The sequence below is a fragment of the Pezoporus wallicus genome, unplaced genomic scaffold (genome assembly GCF_028554395.1).
Source record: "Pezoporus wallicus isolate ANWC-B61680 ecotype Strahan unplaced genomic scaffold, APGP_CSIRO_Pwel_v1 contig_8779, whole genome shotgun sequence".
Lineage (NCBI taxonomy): Eukaryota > Metazoa > Chordata > Aves > Psittaciformes > Psittacidae > Pezoporus > Pezoporus wallicus.
The window spans coordinates 361,692-380,511 of NW_026638529.1; the positions used below are offsets into that span (position 1 = coordinate 361,692).

Below are 18,820 nucleotides of genomic sequence, written 5' to 3' on the forward strand. Positions count from 1 at the left end.
GAATGTGAAAGCCACATGCACCAGCAGCGACTCCTGCCATAGCTGTGCTTTATTCACAGGGGTCATCGCTGTTAGCAGACATCTCTGTTGACCTGGCATTAAAAAAAAACCCTAGGCTGACATTTTTCACTGTATGACTTGAGTTTCTGCTATCCCAATACTTAAAATACTAGAAAAGGCTGCACTGCACAAGTGCCTTTGAAACCCATCTGTCCAGCTGAATACACACAAGCTCCTATTGACTCAGAGCCCAGAGGCACCATTTCTTAGGAACAGTATACAGCTTTCAGGAAAGTTAACCTATACAGCCCATGATATCATTTATTCTTTACACTGACTTTGGGGTACACTTTCAGAAGTGAGGATGCTGTGAGGCATTTTCAGAACAGTCCCAAAACATGGAAGCCTGAGTGAGGAGTGTCCGGTTCTTTATTATCCAGCACTCACAGCATCTGCTGCATTGCCAGTGTGAATTGGAAGCCATGTGGCCTCAAGCCACATTCTCACCAGAGCTCTCTTCTGCCCATTTAGGATACGCAGTATCCCCATGGCATGTTTCCTATGTGTTCATTATGTGACCAGCTTTACTGCTCTGGTTTGAAATGATAACCAATAGCCTCTTTTAATAGTCTTTTATATTCTTTGAAAACCTCAGCTCCGAGTACCAAGAAATAATTTCATGCAGTCATTATCACAGAAAAAGTACTGCTTCCAAGGATCACCCAGGTCAAAACATGAACTGACACCTGCTGGAAACTCTTTTAGCAGTTTTTCATGGCCATCATTCCTGAACTTTCAGACAAAGCACCACTGGGCCTTCAGCTTCCCTTCACCCATCTCCCCTTTTTAAACAAATACATACAGGCTGACAAGTTTATGAACTCCTTATTACGGCCTAAGGGACCCCAGTCCTAGTCCTGGACTGAAATTTAAAGACTGGTCCTCCTCAAATAATTTAAGCCACAAGTTTCATTTTCAAAGGAAAAATGCCAGTAAATTAAAGACAAAGTGTTCAGATTTATTTGGAAATTCACAGTTTCTAATGGCACTACAGCTCTGTAGTTACATACTCTTGTTCCACAACATTGTATGCCGCACTCAGGTGTTATGTATTTTCCTCATCCAGGTTTGAAACCCTTCTGAATTCATGTTCAACACGTGTGGTTCATGTGCTCTGACTGGCTAATTGTGCAGATCAACTCCAAAAGTACATCACTTTAAAGTATTCATAAACTAACAAGAAAGCAGCAAAAAAAACACAAAGGCTTTAAATAAGTCACATTACATACAATACCCAGGAAAGGCATTAGATCTGTTAAAAAGGGTACCACTAAAAGTGCTCAATAAGTTAACTTACTTTTTATGTGAACCTGTAACACCTGTCAAAAGGAATAACCTTTTGTTCCACTCTCTCAGATACACACGCAACATTTTTGTCATCACACATCCTATAGTATCCAAATATACAGTCACACTCAACATTTTAGCAATCACACATCCTACAATATCCAAATATACAATCACAGTCAAATTAAAAAACACTTAGATATGAAAATACCAACCATACAAACACTGCACATTTGTTAGCCAATACAAAAGCAAACATTATGGAAATACCCACTTTGAACCAGCCTGACTGGTCAGACCCCAAGGCTTTGCAAACTCAAGACATCCAGAGCTGGCTTGGACAAGGCCCAGCTGCAGCTGCACTAGCTTGCCCTCATGTCCTTCAGCTGAGCCTTTCCTGAACTCTCAGCACAGAAATGGCAAGTGTTCCCCAACCACTTCTTTTGCAGGCAATTCAGGTAACAAATGCATTCAGCACCCTAAGTTCCCATCATACATAGGAAATCTTAAAAAGCCTCTGTAATTCATTTAGTACATCAGACTACAGTTCCGAATTACCATCCCCAGTGAGATATTTTCCTCAACCGAGTTTGCAAAACCAGAATCTCATCAGGCAAGTCCATCTATTGGGATTTTTACAGTATCCAGTCCACATTACTGAGTCCAGCAGAAGGCCAACACATGTCCCTTTACAGCACTGTAGTGTTGCATCTTCAAAATAAGCTAGAGAAATTACAAAATAAATCAAATGACAAACAATTGTATTTCCCCTCTTCCAGTGGCATTATAAATAGACAAAAGGCACATAAATATGGGAAGGTGCAAGAAATAGGAACAAAGCTAAAGGAAGAGGATTAGGCTTTTATCCCTATTCCACCCAACAAACTGGGTTTCAAAAAATCTCTGCCCCAGGAACTGTGAAAAAAAAACCAAACCTTTATAAAATGAACCCTGCCCTCCCTCCCCCCAAAGCTGTTCTCATAGGAAATTACCAGCCTTGTAAAGCTGCAGCTTATAGCCACGATTGACACAATCCCATCTATTTAAAAAGACAGAAACCAGATTTCTGAATACTTTCCAATTAGTTGAGCTCTTTGTCTCCCACTATCCTCCCACAGAATACCACAGACTGTTCTCAAACGAACAAACACTCTCCTGTTTGAGTTCAGCTAGTTTTAGATGTGTCCAGAAACTGCTGTGACACCAAGTGTTCCCACTGTTATATCTTTGTTTCCTTTGATTATGTCATGCAGGCTTGGCATTGACCCTGACTTAGTCTGTATTAGAGTTTTTATAAGCTTCCCTTGGTCAGAAACTTTAGACCGTCTTCGTTTTATAGCCCTCTTATCAGTTTTTGTCTTTTGGGTCTGGCCATTGCACAGACTTGTACATGCTGAAATGCCACAAAAATAGGACTCCTCAGACTGCGATGATGTTTCAGAGCTTCCTTCGGACGGAGGACCCTTATATGAAGAGTGATAAACTTCCCCAATGTTAGAGAAGTCTCTCTGGTTTGTAAACGGCTTCCTTCCTTTAATTTCCCCGTTGGCTATTGGATGCACAGGCTCTGTTGCTGACTGAACAGTCTCTATTTTTTCACTTTTGTATTTACAACGCTTTTTCTGAAACCACAAGTAAAAAGAGATAAGAGTTAGGCTCTGGAAACTAAGTGGAGTACAAAACCCAAGCCTAGGAACCACTGGAGGGGAAAGCAGCTGAGACAGGCGCCACCTGCCAGCAGAAACAGGCTCAGCCCAGCCTGCCCTTCCGACAGCCACTATACCTTCTTCTCCGGAGAAAACTTCAGGGGTTCTACAATGTACAGGTCCTCTGGATCCACTGTAAGAGAGGGAACACAGACTTAGCAGTCCTCACACTACCAGCTCTAAAGCAACACAACTGTAAGTCACACTATTACTTATCTCACACATCTTTGCTCCCATTACAAGCTAATGAAGGCACAACACATGAACACTGACAGTGAAGTCAACACACACAGAGCTGTCATGGCAGCTGCCAGTGACATACACTTGAAAACGCTTGCCTCCTGATAGATTAGGCCACAGGAGAGGTGCAGAGAACATCCTCTGGGGAAAAGGAGCAGCAGTCAGCAAAAGTTAGCTTCTACAAAAACAAGCTGTTAGCAATATGATGTGTTTAACGTGCAGCCTACCCGTAATAGGACAGATACTCAAGTCTGTGTACCTATCAAGGACACGGATGTTCAGACTGACTAGACCAGTCTGGTATTCCTCCATCAGTGCTTTGTAAATCATTCTTCCAAACTGAAGCAGGGGAGAATTCTGAAAAAGCATAGTTTTGCAAAGAAAAAAAAAAAGGGAAAAAAAAAATCCTTTGCTGTCTTCTATTGCAAGATGTTCCCAACTCAGTTCATGAGTAGTCCTGCAGATTCAGTCACAGTACAAAAGTCTGTGAAGCAAGTTCACTGCACCCAGAAAAGCAGTGTCAGCCGCATACTTGTTAGTTACTATAATCTGCAACACCTTTGGTTTGGCAGGAAGGTGAGGGCCTAAAAATAAATATTTAAGTTTTCTCAAGACTATCATGAATACCAAAACCACCAGATCATTCCTCATACCCAATCTAAGGTAAATAGTCTTAGTTTTCTTACTACAGTTGACAAATTTGGATCCTAAATATCTGCCAAGTTTCAAAAACAGGCCATCAGGATTTCTGAGAAGGCATTCAGACTTCCCACGTCTGGCATTAAGTTAAAAATAAAATAAAATGTCACTTTCTAGTTACAAAGCTGCAAAGCTTTGCAGACCTATATGCCTGCATGGATTGCTGCTATAAATGACAGCACACCACATTTAATGTTTTAGCATAATTTAGCACAGTTCTGCGAGTATCCAGTAACTTGTTCATGAACCACCTTGTCCTTCATGAAATACTATAATCCAGTGTACTTTGGCATTAACCTGCAATTCCATTTTCATACACCTGCAGTAGCACACTCATTGTACAGCACTAAGAGAAACATGAGAGAGTAGATGTATGAATATGTGAATGTATGTGCGAATGTATGTGAATAATACCTTCTTTGCCAGCTAGCTGAAAAGACTGTGATCTGACCAGTGGAAGAGAAGTTCTTCTTTTCAAATTCATATCATCGTAAGAGGAAAAACATCTAGGAAACAAAACCCACAAACCTTTTAAAAACATCTTTCTCAGTACTTCATTATACATATTTTTCATTAAGAAACATCTTTGCAGAAGGACAGTATTATACAGAGATGCCCAAGAAACCCTGGCAAAAAGACACAGCACTGTATTTGCAACAAGCTATCGTGGCATGGTAAGTGTAGTTGCCTCAAAATGCTCTCAGGAGAGCCTTCCTTCCTACAGACCTGTAGCTCTTTGCTATCAATTTTTAGCTTTCAGATACAAGACTCAGAATTAATGTAGATACTACAGTCCAAGCAGACTTAGGAAATAGTGTTAAAAGCTGCAAGAAAAATTCCGTTTCAAATATAAATACATTACCTTTTGGGGCTAGGGTAGTGATTACTTTTAGGAATTTTTGAGAGGTAATCTTCACAGAACTGAGAAGAGCTTCTGCACCGCTGCACACAAAGTACCAAGCCCAGAATGACACAGAGAACCAGAGAAATCACAAGATAAGTCTGCCGATCAGAAACCTGGAAGAATTTCAAACAGATGTTAAAGACAAAAAATAATTTAACGATACTATTATTCTTGTTTTAAATATTAAAATCTTTAAAAGAACACAACTGACATTCTCAAGTCATTTTCTTTCCATTTTGATAAGCACTTGTTCAAATTTGAATATTTTTTCAGAGGTTTGATGTAGTCTATTGGCTATGCAGCATTCAAGGAATAAAGTCTGAATACCACCAGCTGGGAACACAGACAAGATTTCACTGGCTAGGGTACTACCAGAACTTACAGAAGCAGCCACCCCTTGCAAATAGCATTCAAACCTATCTGAAAGTAATATACTTTGCACAAAAAAGTGTACTAAGAAAGCACCTTTTTTATAGTTGACATGGATGCAGTACTACCTCAATTTTATGTGATGCTTATCAGCTGACATTGAAGAACTTCATAGAATACCATTATATTCACTTGATTCAATGGGTTTAATCTTTCTGTACTCATCCATTTCACAACTTAGCAGAAGGATTTTTTGAAGTATGCTCATTTCTGAAGCTTGACAGATGGTGCTTACTAGAAATAAGTGGAAGTTGAAGGGTACTTTGCAGATAATGTTTAGAAAAGGAATTGCACAGTTATTTTCCTTAGAAAAAGTCTATCTGAATCACACTACGACATCTTAGAAGTCACAGAAAGACTTTAGAAAACATAACACAAATTCCCATTTTATAACAAGCAAACGTCTCAGATAAATAGACTAGACCTGACTAATAGACAGGTTACTAGAGCTGAGTTCAGGTAAAGCCATGTGCTAAAATTCCAGGATACTCATCTAAAGTACCCTAAGGATCACCACTGTTAAACCCTGGTTAAAACCACAGCACTCATGAACAGGAGTTTAGCCAGCCAAGCATCAAAGGAGGCTCACTAAGAGATTGAAAACAGTTCAAAGAGATGTCCTTTGGCAACAGCACCATAAAAAAAAATTGTATGGCTTGAAATCCCAGGCTGGAGAATGTAAACATTGAGAGTATGTTGCTAATACTGTTGCAAAGATTCCCCTAATCTCAAAAGATCACAAAAACCAGGAAAGAAGGAGGCTGCAACCATATGAGCCTCCCATTCAGTAGCTAAGAGTGCAACCCTCCACATACTCATCTTATGATGACAGACCAGTCCTAATAGTGACCAGCATGCATTTTCACGCTAAACTTCCGACAGCATGAGTCTGCTGATATTTAAGTGAACAATGTGAGTGCTGGACACTGCAAAGCATCCCATTTTACTGAAGTTGTGTAACGAAGCCATGCAGTACAACTGGTTATATAATGCAGCAAGTGCCAGAAGCGTTCCTGAAGCATGAACTCTACCATTCCCTCTGACACACAAACACTCCAGATGTGCACCAGATCCCATTACTGCCATTTCAAAATCAATAGGTAGTTTTCTAATTTCATTAAGAATCATTTCACAGAACAGTATCAATTCCAGTGCACTACAGGAAGGCTGAGATATTAAGTTATCCTAACTTTTAGCTTTATAGTTACTTCAGACTCCAATCATGGGGCTACTAGGGCTGTAGTAGAAATTATCACCAATCTTGCTGTGCCCTAGACAGCTCAAGCTACTCAAACTTTCCTTCCCTCCCTTACCCAGCTGCTAAAGTAGCCTGAAAGCAACACTACAGACAGTTCAAATTAAAAGCTTCATTTAAAGATTCCAGGCCTCTTCAAATTGAGTTACGTTTATACACCCTTTTCCTTTGAGTTTCTCAACATGAATTATAATTACCTCACGTTTTAATTCTGCCACAGTTGTTGACAGGTTAGAAACTAGCTGCGTCATGTTGGTGAGCTGTGCTTGTAACAGCTGGATTGCTTCTGTTTGCCGCTGATCCTGTATTAAAGAGAGTCATGGTCATGCTGTTTAGTTGTCAGGTTCCCATTATGATAATAGGCTCACATGTACCAAGTTACTGTTCTGATACAGCCAGGCATTCTGTAGCCACATGACCTATTCAGTATTGTTTTCAACACAACTTTCATACAGCATTTGAAACATCAGCACTGTATTTATCAAATAACTTTTTGTAATATATGCCAATATATCCTGAAAGGCAGATTAAATAGCCACCTCCATGCAATGACTATCAGGAAACTGAGTATTGTCACATTACAGAATACACATGCAGATGACTAGGTAGAGCTAAAGCCTAACGGCTAACACATAGCTTCAGTTTTGTGATGAAGTAAACAGCCACTTGACAAGAGCCCAAGCCAGACAGAAAGAAGGCCTTTGCAGCTATTATCTCTTTCCCAGGAAGAACCCTAACAGGACTCTTAATCCTACAAGAAATTAAGGAAGGTGAGCAAAGTGTCAGGGAGGTTAACCAAGAGATACACTTCTGACTGACCAGCATTTGCTATTATTCAAACAAAAAGCAGAAAAACTAATAAGACTTTCTGCACCTCCTTGTAACTAGTTCTTAAAAGTAAACTTTCCTAACGAGGAAAATGCTTAAGTACTTCAACAAACCATACCTGCTCTTCTGCTATTCTTGAGGTGTTCTGAAGTTTTATTATTGTTTTATTAAAAGCCTTCTGCATTTCCTCCATTTGCTTTCGGTACCTAAAAGAAAGAGTATAAAGGTCTGAAGCACCAGTACATGAAACTCCTCAGCACTAGACTCATCTCCAGAAAATACAACTATGCCACCAGAATACTACTTCTCACCCAAAAAAGTTTTTTTATTTGAACATGAAGTGGTACTTCAAGTTTCACATAAAAACAGATGTGTCTCTGGTTTGGGAGTTTTGACATTTTCTGCCAAGGTTAAAGTCAAATCTGTTTCAACACCTTAGAGCTTAGCACCAATTTACTGGAATTCACTATGGAGAACTGTCTGCTAACACTGACTGCCAAGACAGATAAAACGACAGCATAAGGAAGAGCCCACTCCTTGGGGCCAATTCTGAAATGGGTACATTTCCTGATTCTCCTATGACTAAGGAGTACCACAGATAAACACTAAATACATGCAACTCTCACAGAAAGCTCCTGGTTCTCTCACTGAGCTCCCTTCTTCCACAAGAGTTATTACAAGTAACACAGTAGTTTAAGTAGAAACAATCAATTCAGTAAACAAGACATTGTAGGTCTGTGTCATTCAGTTTAAGGGCAGCAGGAGGATGTGCCCTTTTGTTGAATGGCTGAGGGACAGAATTAGTGGTTACATCTTTGCAATACCTTATCCTTTTAAAAATACCTCACAGCACTACTCCTTAAACAAAAATAAACGTGATTGTATCTGAAACACAGAAAGGGAACCCCTGCTACCTGCAGACATCTCGTCTCCAGTAGCTACCTAAGATTAGGTACTAACTTTCTCAGTTTTCCATAAAGCTTTTTGCTATGATTTATGTTATACTTAGCTTTGACTGTACTACTTTTCATATGTGTATGTTCCTTCATACAGCTGGCTAAAATCATGTTTACATACACTAGACTGGTAGACTCTGATCAGTCTTCCTCAGACTTACCTCTGACTAAGTTCTTCTAAGTAACGGCTGCTGAGAGACATGTTTACTTCTAGGGCTTTTATGCGATTATTAAGGCGCATGAAGACAGACTCCTTTTGATTAGATCCATGAACAAGATTTCCATTAGCATAGCCTAGATCTGTTGAATTCTGCAATTCAGCATAGAAATCCGTAGCTGTCCTTTGTTGTACCCCAGAAACCGGAATTGCCATTAAAGCTTCTTCTGTTGCTTGATCATCCTCCTTCGTTTCAGCAGATACAGAAGACTCAGCAGGAGGCAAAATAGGTTTCTGCACTTCTGGAGTGCTTTCCTTTACTTCCCCAGCCTCACTGGCTAGCATGTCCACTGTATATTCAGGCTGCTGGACAGTCTCTGCCAGCTTTGAAATCACTGAAGTAGCCATAGTCTCTCTTATGCTCATCTCCTTTACCTCAGTAGCCACAGTGGTCTCAGAAGCTACAGGGCTTTCTTCTGCAACAGAGCTCTCAGCCTTTCTTGTTTCTGTGCTGATCTCAGGTATATCCACCCGAGGTGTCATTCCTGGTGCTGCCTGGCTCGCATCATCTTTTTCAGGCTCCAAAGCCATGTCTGTTGTTGGCAATGGCTTAACTTCAGAAGCAACTTCTAAGAGGACGGCCTGAGAGACAGTCTGAGGATGGCTTGGCTCCAGTTCAACTGAATCTGTGGTCTCATTACCAATCTCCTCAGGGACCACACTGCTAAAATTAACTGCAACAGTAGCTCCAGATGAACTCTCAACTTTGCTGTCTAATTGCTCAGGCAAAGGCTCATCTACTAATGTACGTATAGGTTCAGTCAGAACCGTCTGTGGCTGCTGAATATCAGCAGAGTAATCTTGCCCTTGTTTACCTTCAGTTTTACTATGCTGCCGGTGCATGGCTACTACAACCGAACACCATTTAAACAGGTATTCTGAAAAGGTGGAAATACAACATACTGTTGCCATGTCATAGCAGTACTTTTCTGTCTCAAGTTCAAACCATGCCGATGCTTCTTCTTCCTGATCATCACTGGGCAGCAATGTTACTGTTGACTGGCTTGTATCTTCTTCATACTCTTGTACTAGCTGAACAATAGGACTTTCCTTTGTCAAATCCACAATTAATTGCTCTTTATCCATCTGTGGAGTATCTGTAGTAACAAGTCTACAACAAGAGTTAGACAGGATGTTACCTGAAGAATTTTACATACCTGCTCTGGAAGATTGCAAAAGTAGGATCTTTCAGAAAACTATCAAAGCTCATTCCTGTGACAAAAGGCCAGTTTGGATACAGTCATAAATTCTATTAGTGTTTTCTCTTGTGTTCTTCAGTTCCAATTTGCAAACAAAATTATTTCAACCCTTGCTTCTGAATGAGCAAGTTTTATCAGATATTGCCCTTTTCCTCAGCCCTGAAAAGGGTCACCAGTTCAGATATCACTAACGTCTACACAGCAAACATCTTGCACTTTTGCTGCAATCTTCAAATGCAAAAGCAAGAACCACAACCTTTCCACTGACCTTCCTTAACCTCTCAACAATCAAGAGTGCTACGAAACCATAAAACCACTTAATAGAGCACAAGTTATGTCTTAACATTTAAGAGCTACAGTCTCAGCTCTACATAGCCAAATCAATTCCAAACAATTATAATAATTTGAAAAAAGCCCATAGAATATTTATATATACCTGCTCCTCCCAATCTGATTCTGTATCTTTGCCAATATATTTTCATCAAGAGATAGATTTCCCTGGTTAATACACTACCATACTACAGATTTGACCAAATACTTGCCTTTTTACTTGCTTTAGACAGCATGCCATATCTGAGCATTCTGCTACCAAAGATTCCAGACTAGTTCCTGTTAGTCTCTGCTAGGAATACACTAGGGAAAAAAAAAAAACAACAGCGATCACTTACTCTGGTGAAGGAACAGGAGTTGGTTCAGGCAGTCTTGGTGCAGCTGTTGAAGTTTCAGGGGTAGCAGTGACATTTTCAGACACACTTGTATTCCCTGCTGCAGGAAGGAGGAAAATATGAACATGAAAATTCAAGAACCATGAATATTGCAGTTCTGTGGATTAAGTTTAGGGGTGGTTTTGTTTGGTTGGTTTTGGGGTTTTGTTCTTTTCCTTAAAGATCACTAACTGCACTATCAAATTAACTGCAGGTGTCACTCAGTCACCTGAAAGTCCTACTGACAGCTTATGTATACGACATTACAGACAGTCTCAAAATATTTCCAGAAAGAAGCATCGTTAGACTTTACAAATGAAGCTAAGTAATACAGACAGTGAAGATCTCCAAATATAGTGAAGCAAACATGTATGTTCTCTTTGTACTGGTTCCTTTCTCTGCAAATTCAGCATCTTAGTTCCACTTTTCAGAATCAGTAGGCCAAGAATGCTATAGTACTAATCAGGTATGCCATAAAAGGTGAAAAAAAGTCATTTAAACATACAACATCCAAACAACTCACGAAAATTAAACAAGAAATTAAACTTTCAGAATGCTTTTCACAAGCAACCAACCAACAAAAAACAAAGCAAAACAAAAAAAAAAGCAAAACAAAAAAACCAAAACAACAAAAATTACCTTCAGCTTCAGATGACTCTTCAGTTTTGGCTCCAAGCATATTAGCAGCAATATTTACCATACTTAGGATTGCATCTGAAAGAGAAAACAACTACTCAGAGGACATTCTCAAAAGGCCACCGAGATTAGCACCACTGAGCAATCTGCTATTTTGTAACTTGATTGAAACAAATAACAGTATAAGGCCATAAAACACTGCTGTCATTCTATGACACTAGATACAACTATTGCTTTTAAAGTTTACAAGCTAGAAAGCTGTTTTTGAAAACCTGTATCTAACCTTTACCAGCTGCGCCTTCTAACACCAGTGAGAGAACTCACTGACCATTACTCCACTGAAACCAAGGAACATGAAGACAAACAGAAGAATAATTACACGTGGTATTTTCTGTTAACCTGAATGTGTGAACCACTGTGGGAGGTCCCAGGCCAGAAATTTAGAGCTTGAACACTCCAATGGAGGAGCTCTAATAAAGCCAGGCTGGATCATTTGACACAACAGAACTAAAAGAAGGGCCCCAATGTCATTTGCCAATTGAACGAGACAATTCTGCCTTTGAAGACAGGATGTCCACAGAAAACTACAGGTTTGCTCAAATTAAGCAGGACTGCCATTTTGCATCACACTTCTCTCCTTGACCCCAAACGTTATTTTCAGCTCTGATACTCCTGCAAAACAGCAACTGTAAATATTTTAAAGAACTGAAGCAGGAAAACCTACATTTTGAAATCTGTTACTTGAATATAATCTAGATCAGTCAAGGCAACTGGAAGAAACCGTAACAAATATCCGCAGACCTGGCTTAGATATCTACATTTTAAGGATCTGTTAAGTAGAACAGTTCCCCCTCCCTCCTCCCCTCAATCCCCCTCCCCACCCCCTGAAAAAAAAAAAAAACAAAACACAACACAGAAGTAAACACAGAGAGGGTCTGCTCTATATCAGCACACACATTAGATACAGCCAGCTCCTTGGTCTTGGCACTGAAAGCAAACATCATTGACAGGCTTATTTAAAAGATGAGGAATGGGGAAAGAAAACTTTTGCATATTGTAAATACTGGCTCAAGTTTGCCTATTTGTCCCCCACCAAAATGTATCTGTACATCATATGTGTAAGTTCATAAGGTGAGCAGCATTTTACTACTAATGACAGATTTCTAAGACTTCAGGAATCACAATAAATTTTTTCAGCAGAAAAATATGAAAGCCATAATTGTTGCATGACAAAATGTCATTCTACTTTCAATGAGTTCAATTTGCTTCAGCACAGCAATGACTTTTCTAATAAATCATACTTACTTGTAGCAGAACCAAGGAGATTTTTTGAAGATTTTTCTTCCCCTGTATTGTAATCCAGTAGATAATCTATGCATAAAGAAGAACACTTGTGACTATCGAAATTACATGTGTTACGGGCAAAGAAAATAAACAGTAAGATATAACATGTCATTCAACTTGTCATTTTAGCAGTGTTAAAATAAAACTACAGAAAGAAAGTTAAAGGTCAAAAATTACATACTGAAATACAAAGCTCCAAGCAATGAGAAACCCAAAGAGATTCAGGGTTCAAGGTTCAGTTTTCCTAGATTCATGACACAGACGCAGCAAACTGCTCATTTTGCTCCATACAGTGTTTTTACCCCTTCTCCTCGTGAGGGCTGAAGGTAAGCCATTTCATTTTTTTTATTTAAACACAAAGTCTACAAGCCAAAATAAGCACCTTCCCAATCGTGTGCAGCACAGATCATACAAACAATCACAGGAAATGAGCTACAGACACTAAGAACAAAGCTGTTTCACGTGATCTGTTTTGATTATTTTAGTTACCCATCACTACTTTCAGCACATGAAGATATTATTGCCTAGCCTGCCAAATAAAATAGAGACTTACTACTAGCATTTTAAAGTAACCCTCCAAATAGCTACAACACATAGTTTAAAACTTAAAAGAACTGTTGATTAAGACCAGAAATACTGAAATGTTGCCAACAAGACTAAGAGTAAATTTAGCAGTAAAATAATTCATCATGTGAAGGAAATGATGAGCCACACCACTAGCACAAGACTTGCCTTAACAGCTAAAAATGCAGAAATTATTTGCTTACCATAATCTTCATCAAAGAGTTCCTGACGTTCAGACTGATACTGAGAATCAGCTATTTCTTCATACTCTTCAACCATGCTAGTACCAAATACCCTATAAAAAAAGTTTTAAGATAAAAACTTAGTATTATTGTATTATTCACATAATTGGTTGACATAACTGATAATTAGCTAAGCAATATAAACATTATGTAATAGGTAGCAAATAAACTAGATAAGCTACAGTGGCCTTCTGCTAACCAAGATCAAGCAGCAGAGATATACTTATTCTCTTGAAGTTGCACGCACAAAATCCACTGCACACTTTCAAGTGCTGCACCAAAGAGACTTCTTTTTAACTTGAGCTCATACCTGTTTAAGGAGCTCAAGGTGTCCTGGTCTTAAACTCTTCATGAGCTCTTGCACCTCCTCTTCAGCCTCACCTCTGACCAACTTTAGAAGTATCTAATTAATGACTATCTCACTTTGCCTACTACATTCTCTTTGACCTGCTCTGCTGAAATAAAATTAAACCAATCCAATTTAAAGCAGTCTTGTCAACTGAAAATATGGTTTGAATTATAACACTAGAGTTCCCAGGTTCAAATTCTGACACAGCTTTGACAGCAGAACTGACACTGGTTTTTAAGAGTAGGACAGAGGCTGATTATTTTCTGAACTACACACAATCACTAACAGTGTGTATCTGGGGTGTCATGCAACACAGCAACCTTCCAAAAGCACTCATCACGCCTGCTCTTTTTAGTTCACCATTTGTTCATTGTTTTGCTTGGTCAGCCTTGAAATGCTCATGTCCTCCTATAAGGCAAGTCTGCTTATGTTCCTGTTTCCTAACAACCCCCATGCAAATATAACCTCTTCCTTATATACTGGAAAATCAAAACTAACCATTCAAAGCTTCTAAACAGATGTGAAGCATACTACACAGCAGTTAAGTTAGGCAACTACTTCAGGTTATGGTATTTGCTACTACAGCTGAAAACTAGGATTTGTTGCCCAACTATTATCAAAATACACTATTCCTCACAGCAAGGTGGTAGAAAGACAAAGCAGAATTCTTAAAATATTACCTTATAAGACTTAAAGGGCAAAAATGTTCCGATCCAAAGTGTGATATCAACTCCACCTAAAGAATAAAAGGTACTTAAAATAAAACTCCAAGACCCAGAGTTAAGAGTTCATTTAACATATACATCCAATCTTGAAATTGCAAGTTTTGTTTACTCAAGGGATTTGTAGATTGCCCGTAACAGAAAAGACTGAAAGATTTGTTCTTGCCATGCATTAGAGTGCTGAGTCACAGCAGAGAAGACCACAAGCCCCATGCATTCGTCATTCCAAAACAAGAGGTTGCTAACCTTTATGTACTTGATGAACATCTGAAGCAAGAAGGGAAAGGAAAAAAAAATAAAAATGTCAGTACAAAGGCTGAACACATGCCACAAGCAACCAGAATTTTGTTGGTTTTAATTCAGTACTATAAATGCCTCATGTTATGAAGGATAAAGTTGCAATACTACTTCATCTGCCACAGGTAGCAAGATTTCATTTAGCCTTCACACCTTGCAGATAGAAGGTAACATGCAACAAGTTTTGTTAATGAACTCAAGTTATTCAATAATTAAAGTTACTGAGTTTTTCTAGCAGCATTATTGCATACAGAGTACTGAAGCATGTTAAATTTAAGTGTGGGTTTTTTTTAAAGAGAACAGATTACAGAAAGTAACTCAAAAGGAAAACACCCTTCATAGCATGCACTCTGTGTATTGCTGCTGCTTCAAGTTCAACCTAACATGCTTCAATTTATAGAAACGCCACAGGAAGAAAAGTATAGAGCATCTGATGATACACTTGGAAGCTTCAGTCATCTGTATATTTCTAGTGAAAACTTGACTACACACTGGTGTTTTACCTAAATTAACAAGTGAAAAATGAGTTCACTAAATAACTGTGTAGACACCACTAATGAAGACTGTAATTATCTGCAAGTGAGATCAAGATAACTAGTCCCATAAAGCACTCAAAAAAAATCCATTATTTTTTATGCAAATTCATTAAAGCCACTTAAATTTTGAGATTTTTTTTTTAAATTATTCTTCCTCTGTAGTCTGGAAACACCAAAAATTTGCATTTTTTTTGTGTGCTGTGCTATAAAGAACAATCCTTTGAAAATTTTAAAACGCTACATTACTCAAGGCAGAACACTGTATCCACATAGGGATTAAGTGCTGAAGCACCTAGTGTAATTCTGGAACTTCAGTGACAACAAGCAAGATTCCAGTTACCTTAAGGCATTAATTCAGACCAAAAGCAGAATTAAAACGTAAATGAAATCTTTATCCTGTGACTCATGCAGAATTTCTGTGTACAGAAGTTAGATTCTAACTGTCATTCAGAGGCAATTTCTTCATGAAAGCACCAATCTTGATTCAGTATCACAAACCAGTTTTGGGTTGGTTGGGGTTTTTTGTTGTTCTGTTTGGTTTGTTGTTTTTTTTTAATTTTTGTTTGCTTTTTTGCCTGGAGTTTTCTTTTGCAGCACCATGATTGGAACAGAACACATCACTGGAGAAGACCTAAAAGGTTCATGTTTTATTTGTGTTTAAACCTCTGCTACATCCATATTTTCACAAAAGCTTTTATCCCAGTCTTAAGTACCACATTATTTAGGTAGGTCTATGCTCTTGGAGTCTCCTGAGTAAAGACAGATTGCTGCAAATTATTTTGAAGGTGGAGCGATCATGGTAAGTACTCCAGTAGCAGTAAGCCTAAATTTGCCTGAGTCACAGTTACTTTTTCTTTCAGATTCATTTAAAAATCTATAGCAGAATACAGCACAGAAGTATTAAGAAATATGCCTATTCTAATCTGCTCTGCAGGGAGAGAAACAGTGTGTATACATATACTTTTATATGTATGTGTCTGTGTATACATACGTATCTCTACAAAAAACTGGTACAGCCAAGAAACAAAATAGGTAAATACTACTCATCTTACATTCATCAGAAGTTTGTTAAGTTAAACAGAATAGAACACTGTCTGGATTTTTCATAATTCAGATATCAAATAAGTACATACTCAGGCACAAGGCAATAGATGCTTCCCAAGATCCTCTCAGTTACCATTTTGAGGAAGATAATATACTCATGATTCTGTGAGGAGGATTTAGCACATGACCCATCACACTAGGGTCACTAAGAAAACCAGTGCAATTAATGGTAAAGCATGCTTTGATACACATTTCTCCGGGATGCTCTGCTATACAGGGTAAGCCCAGCAAACCCTTCTTTCTCCGAGAAGTGTAGATGCTTTTACATTAGTAAGTTACCTTAACATATTTTGCATACATCTGTTCATCCAGAGGAAAGCTTTGGACATTTCTCTCATCTCTGGCATGGAAAGTACCTAATTTAATCCATTTGTTTGTTGGATACCTAGAAAAAAACACAATGGAGTCAGACATGTGCTGACATTTCCCAAAACACCTTTTCACAGAATACTTTTTATTTTTCCAAGTTGCAAAATAGCAATAATATGATTTTTATTGCAAGAGTAGTTGCAAGATAAAGCTAGTGCCAACACAAAACCTCAGCAGTAGCTCTTCACGTACTTAAAATGGTGTGCAAGCCCTTGAAGGATGAAACCCTATACTTGGTCCAATTACTGAAATTCTATCAGTCTACAGTAAAGTTTCTGGAACAGAAAAAAAATCACCTGATATGAACACTTAAGAACATGACACGTAAGTAATAGATCGTAAGTATTATTGTAAGCAAGCAGCAAAAAAATAAAAGCTATGAGCAAAGCAGAGTCAGAACTAGGCAACAGACCAACTACTGAAAAATCAGAATCTACACGGAGTAGTGAAGAAGTGAGGTTTTTTGATGCACTGTATGAACACCCTCTCACATATCAGAATAATCTGCTCACTCCCAGAAAGCACTGGGGGTACAACATTGTCTAAAACACAGCGCAGCCACCCTTTAAGCAGACATTTGGCCAACCAATAATATACTTACCTGTTCCAATTCCAAATTTAATAATTTGGGGGTTTTGTTGGTTTGGTTTTTTGTTCTTTTTTTTTTTGGACAGCATTCTGCACTTGAAGACAGCTTAAGCCATGTGAAAATAGTCTGAATGACAAGGGAGGAGATAGACCACAACCCCAGTGGCATTCTGTTAATAAATGTTCATTTTATCACCTGTATCATTTCTGCTGCTCCACTGTTACTTTTCAAAGACTTTTTCTTTTCATTTTTAAAGGTGACAAAGAAAAAACCCAGGAAGCATGGAAAGAACTCAAGCCATGTAATTCTATGAGCTCAGTTTCCCTTTCCACAGAAAAAAAAATGTTAATAACTGATGTTATACACAAAGAAAATCCATGTAATTTCACAAAGCACAAGTCAATTTCCATAATACCAAGCATACATAGACCATATGCATACACATAGATATTAAGTCACCCATTTAATTATTTATTTTTTCATTGAGAAGGGTTAATTTGTATAACATACCTGTCACTAATAGACACCAGAAAGTCTTTTGGAGTTGAAGAGAATAATTCATGATTTGCAATGTCAAATTGCTTTACTTGGACTGGTTCACAGAGCTCAATAACAAACCTGGAAGACAAAAAGGAAATACTGAAAAATATACTCTTCCATCTGCAGTTATAACCCTCAGCCCTTTACCCGATTGCCACATCCTTCACTGGGTATAAAAAAACACTACAAAAAATGCTGTACAATAAGGAGGCATTACTTGCTGCTCCCTTCAAAATAACTAGTGATATTTACCTGCATACCTAGCTTAGTAATTCTAGAGAGCACCTGCAGCTACAAAAGTTTCATGCACCTGCACTCAAGGGCAACAGTTACAGAACTAAACCCAAACATCATTTAAACCATACCTGAAGTACCACTTAGTATATGTTAAGTTCTGACCATGTCTCCTACAGTTGACAGCTGGAGAAAGAAACCAAAACCTTAACTTGAACACTCAGTACATTCTCTTCTTGTAAGATTACAATAATGCAAAACCTACAAAGTGAATAAAGTTACCCCTCAATCTTACTTCCCAATACCAGAGACAGAATTCTATGGGGGCCATGATAAAGCATCTAGTGCTAAGTCCAAACTTCCTTACACACAGACTTCAGACAGAGACACACTAAGATCTAGTCCCACAGTCCCATCATGATGGAAAATTATAATCACTCCCATCTTAAGAGCAAGCCTCAGTAACCTACCAGATTTTAGTACTGCAAGGATTTAGCATATAAAGGTCCATGTTTTCCATCAAAATAGCTGAAGTGCTCTGTATGAAGAAAAGAATTAGTATTTTCAATCGCAGATACTAACACAGCACCAAGATTTTCTCCCCAATCTCCAAAAATAAGTTTGGTATTATTTATGTAGACCAATACCAAGTTTCACAACCTTTTAAGCAAGATAGTATGTTAGAGACAGTAGGCCATTCTACTATGGCACAATCATAGATATACTATGGCAAGCTGTTTAATGCAACTTAGTTCAGTTCTGTTTCTGTAGGGAGTAAACTGTTTCCCCTTCCAAATTCACTTAAAGACA

General features: G+C 38.4%; 1 protein-coding gene across 11 annotated transcripts in view; it reads right to left on the reverse strand.

Annotated features, from left to right (window-relative positions):
• Positions 1-997: 997 nt before the first annotated feature.
• SUCO (SUN domain containing ossification factor) overlaps positions 998-18,820 on the reverse strand; it is a 40,535-nt gene continuing 22,712 nt past the window's right edge. For 3 of the 11 annotated variants that reach the window (XM_057411200.1, XM_057411196.1, XM_057411203.1), the window contains 16 exons: positions 18,481-18,548; positions 17,747-17,854; positions 16,558-16,663; positions 14,588-14,608; positions 14,300-14,355; positions 13,232-13,323; positions 12,426-12,491; positions 11,124-11,198; positions 10,449-10,545; positions 8,526-9,692; positions 7,527-7,614; positions 6,778-6,882; positions 4,855-5,009; positions 4,407-4,498; positions 3,131-3,186; positions 998-2,969 (listed from right to left, as the gene is read on the reverse strand). In XM_057411200.1, coding sequence (XP_057267183.1) covers positions 2,523-2,969; positions 3,131-3,186; positions 4,407-4,498; positions 4,855-5,009; positions 6,778-6,882; positions 7,527-7,614; positions 8,526-9,692; positions 10,449-10,545; positions 11,124-11,198; positions 12,426-12,491; positions 13,232-13,323; positions 14,300-14,355; positions 14,588-14,608; positions 16,558-16,663; positions 17,747-17,854; positions 18,481-18,548 — 2,799 coding nt within the window. In that variant the 3' untranslated portion in view covers positions 998-2,522. The other 8 variants (XM_057411197.1, XM_057411201.1, XM_057411202.1 and 5 more) reach the window with 8 other exon arrangements.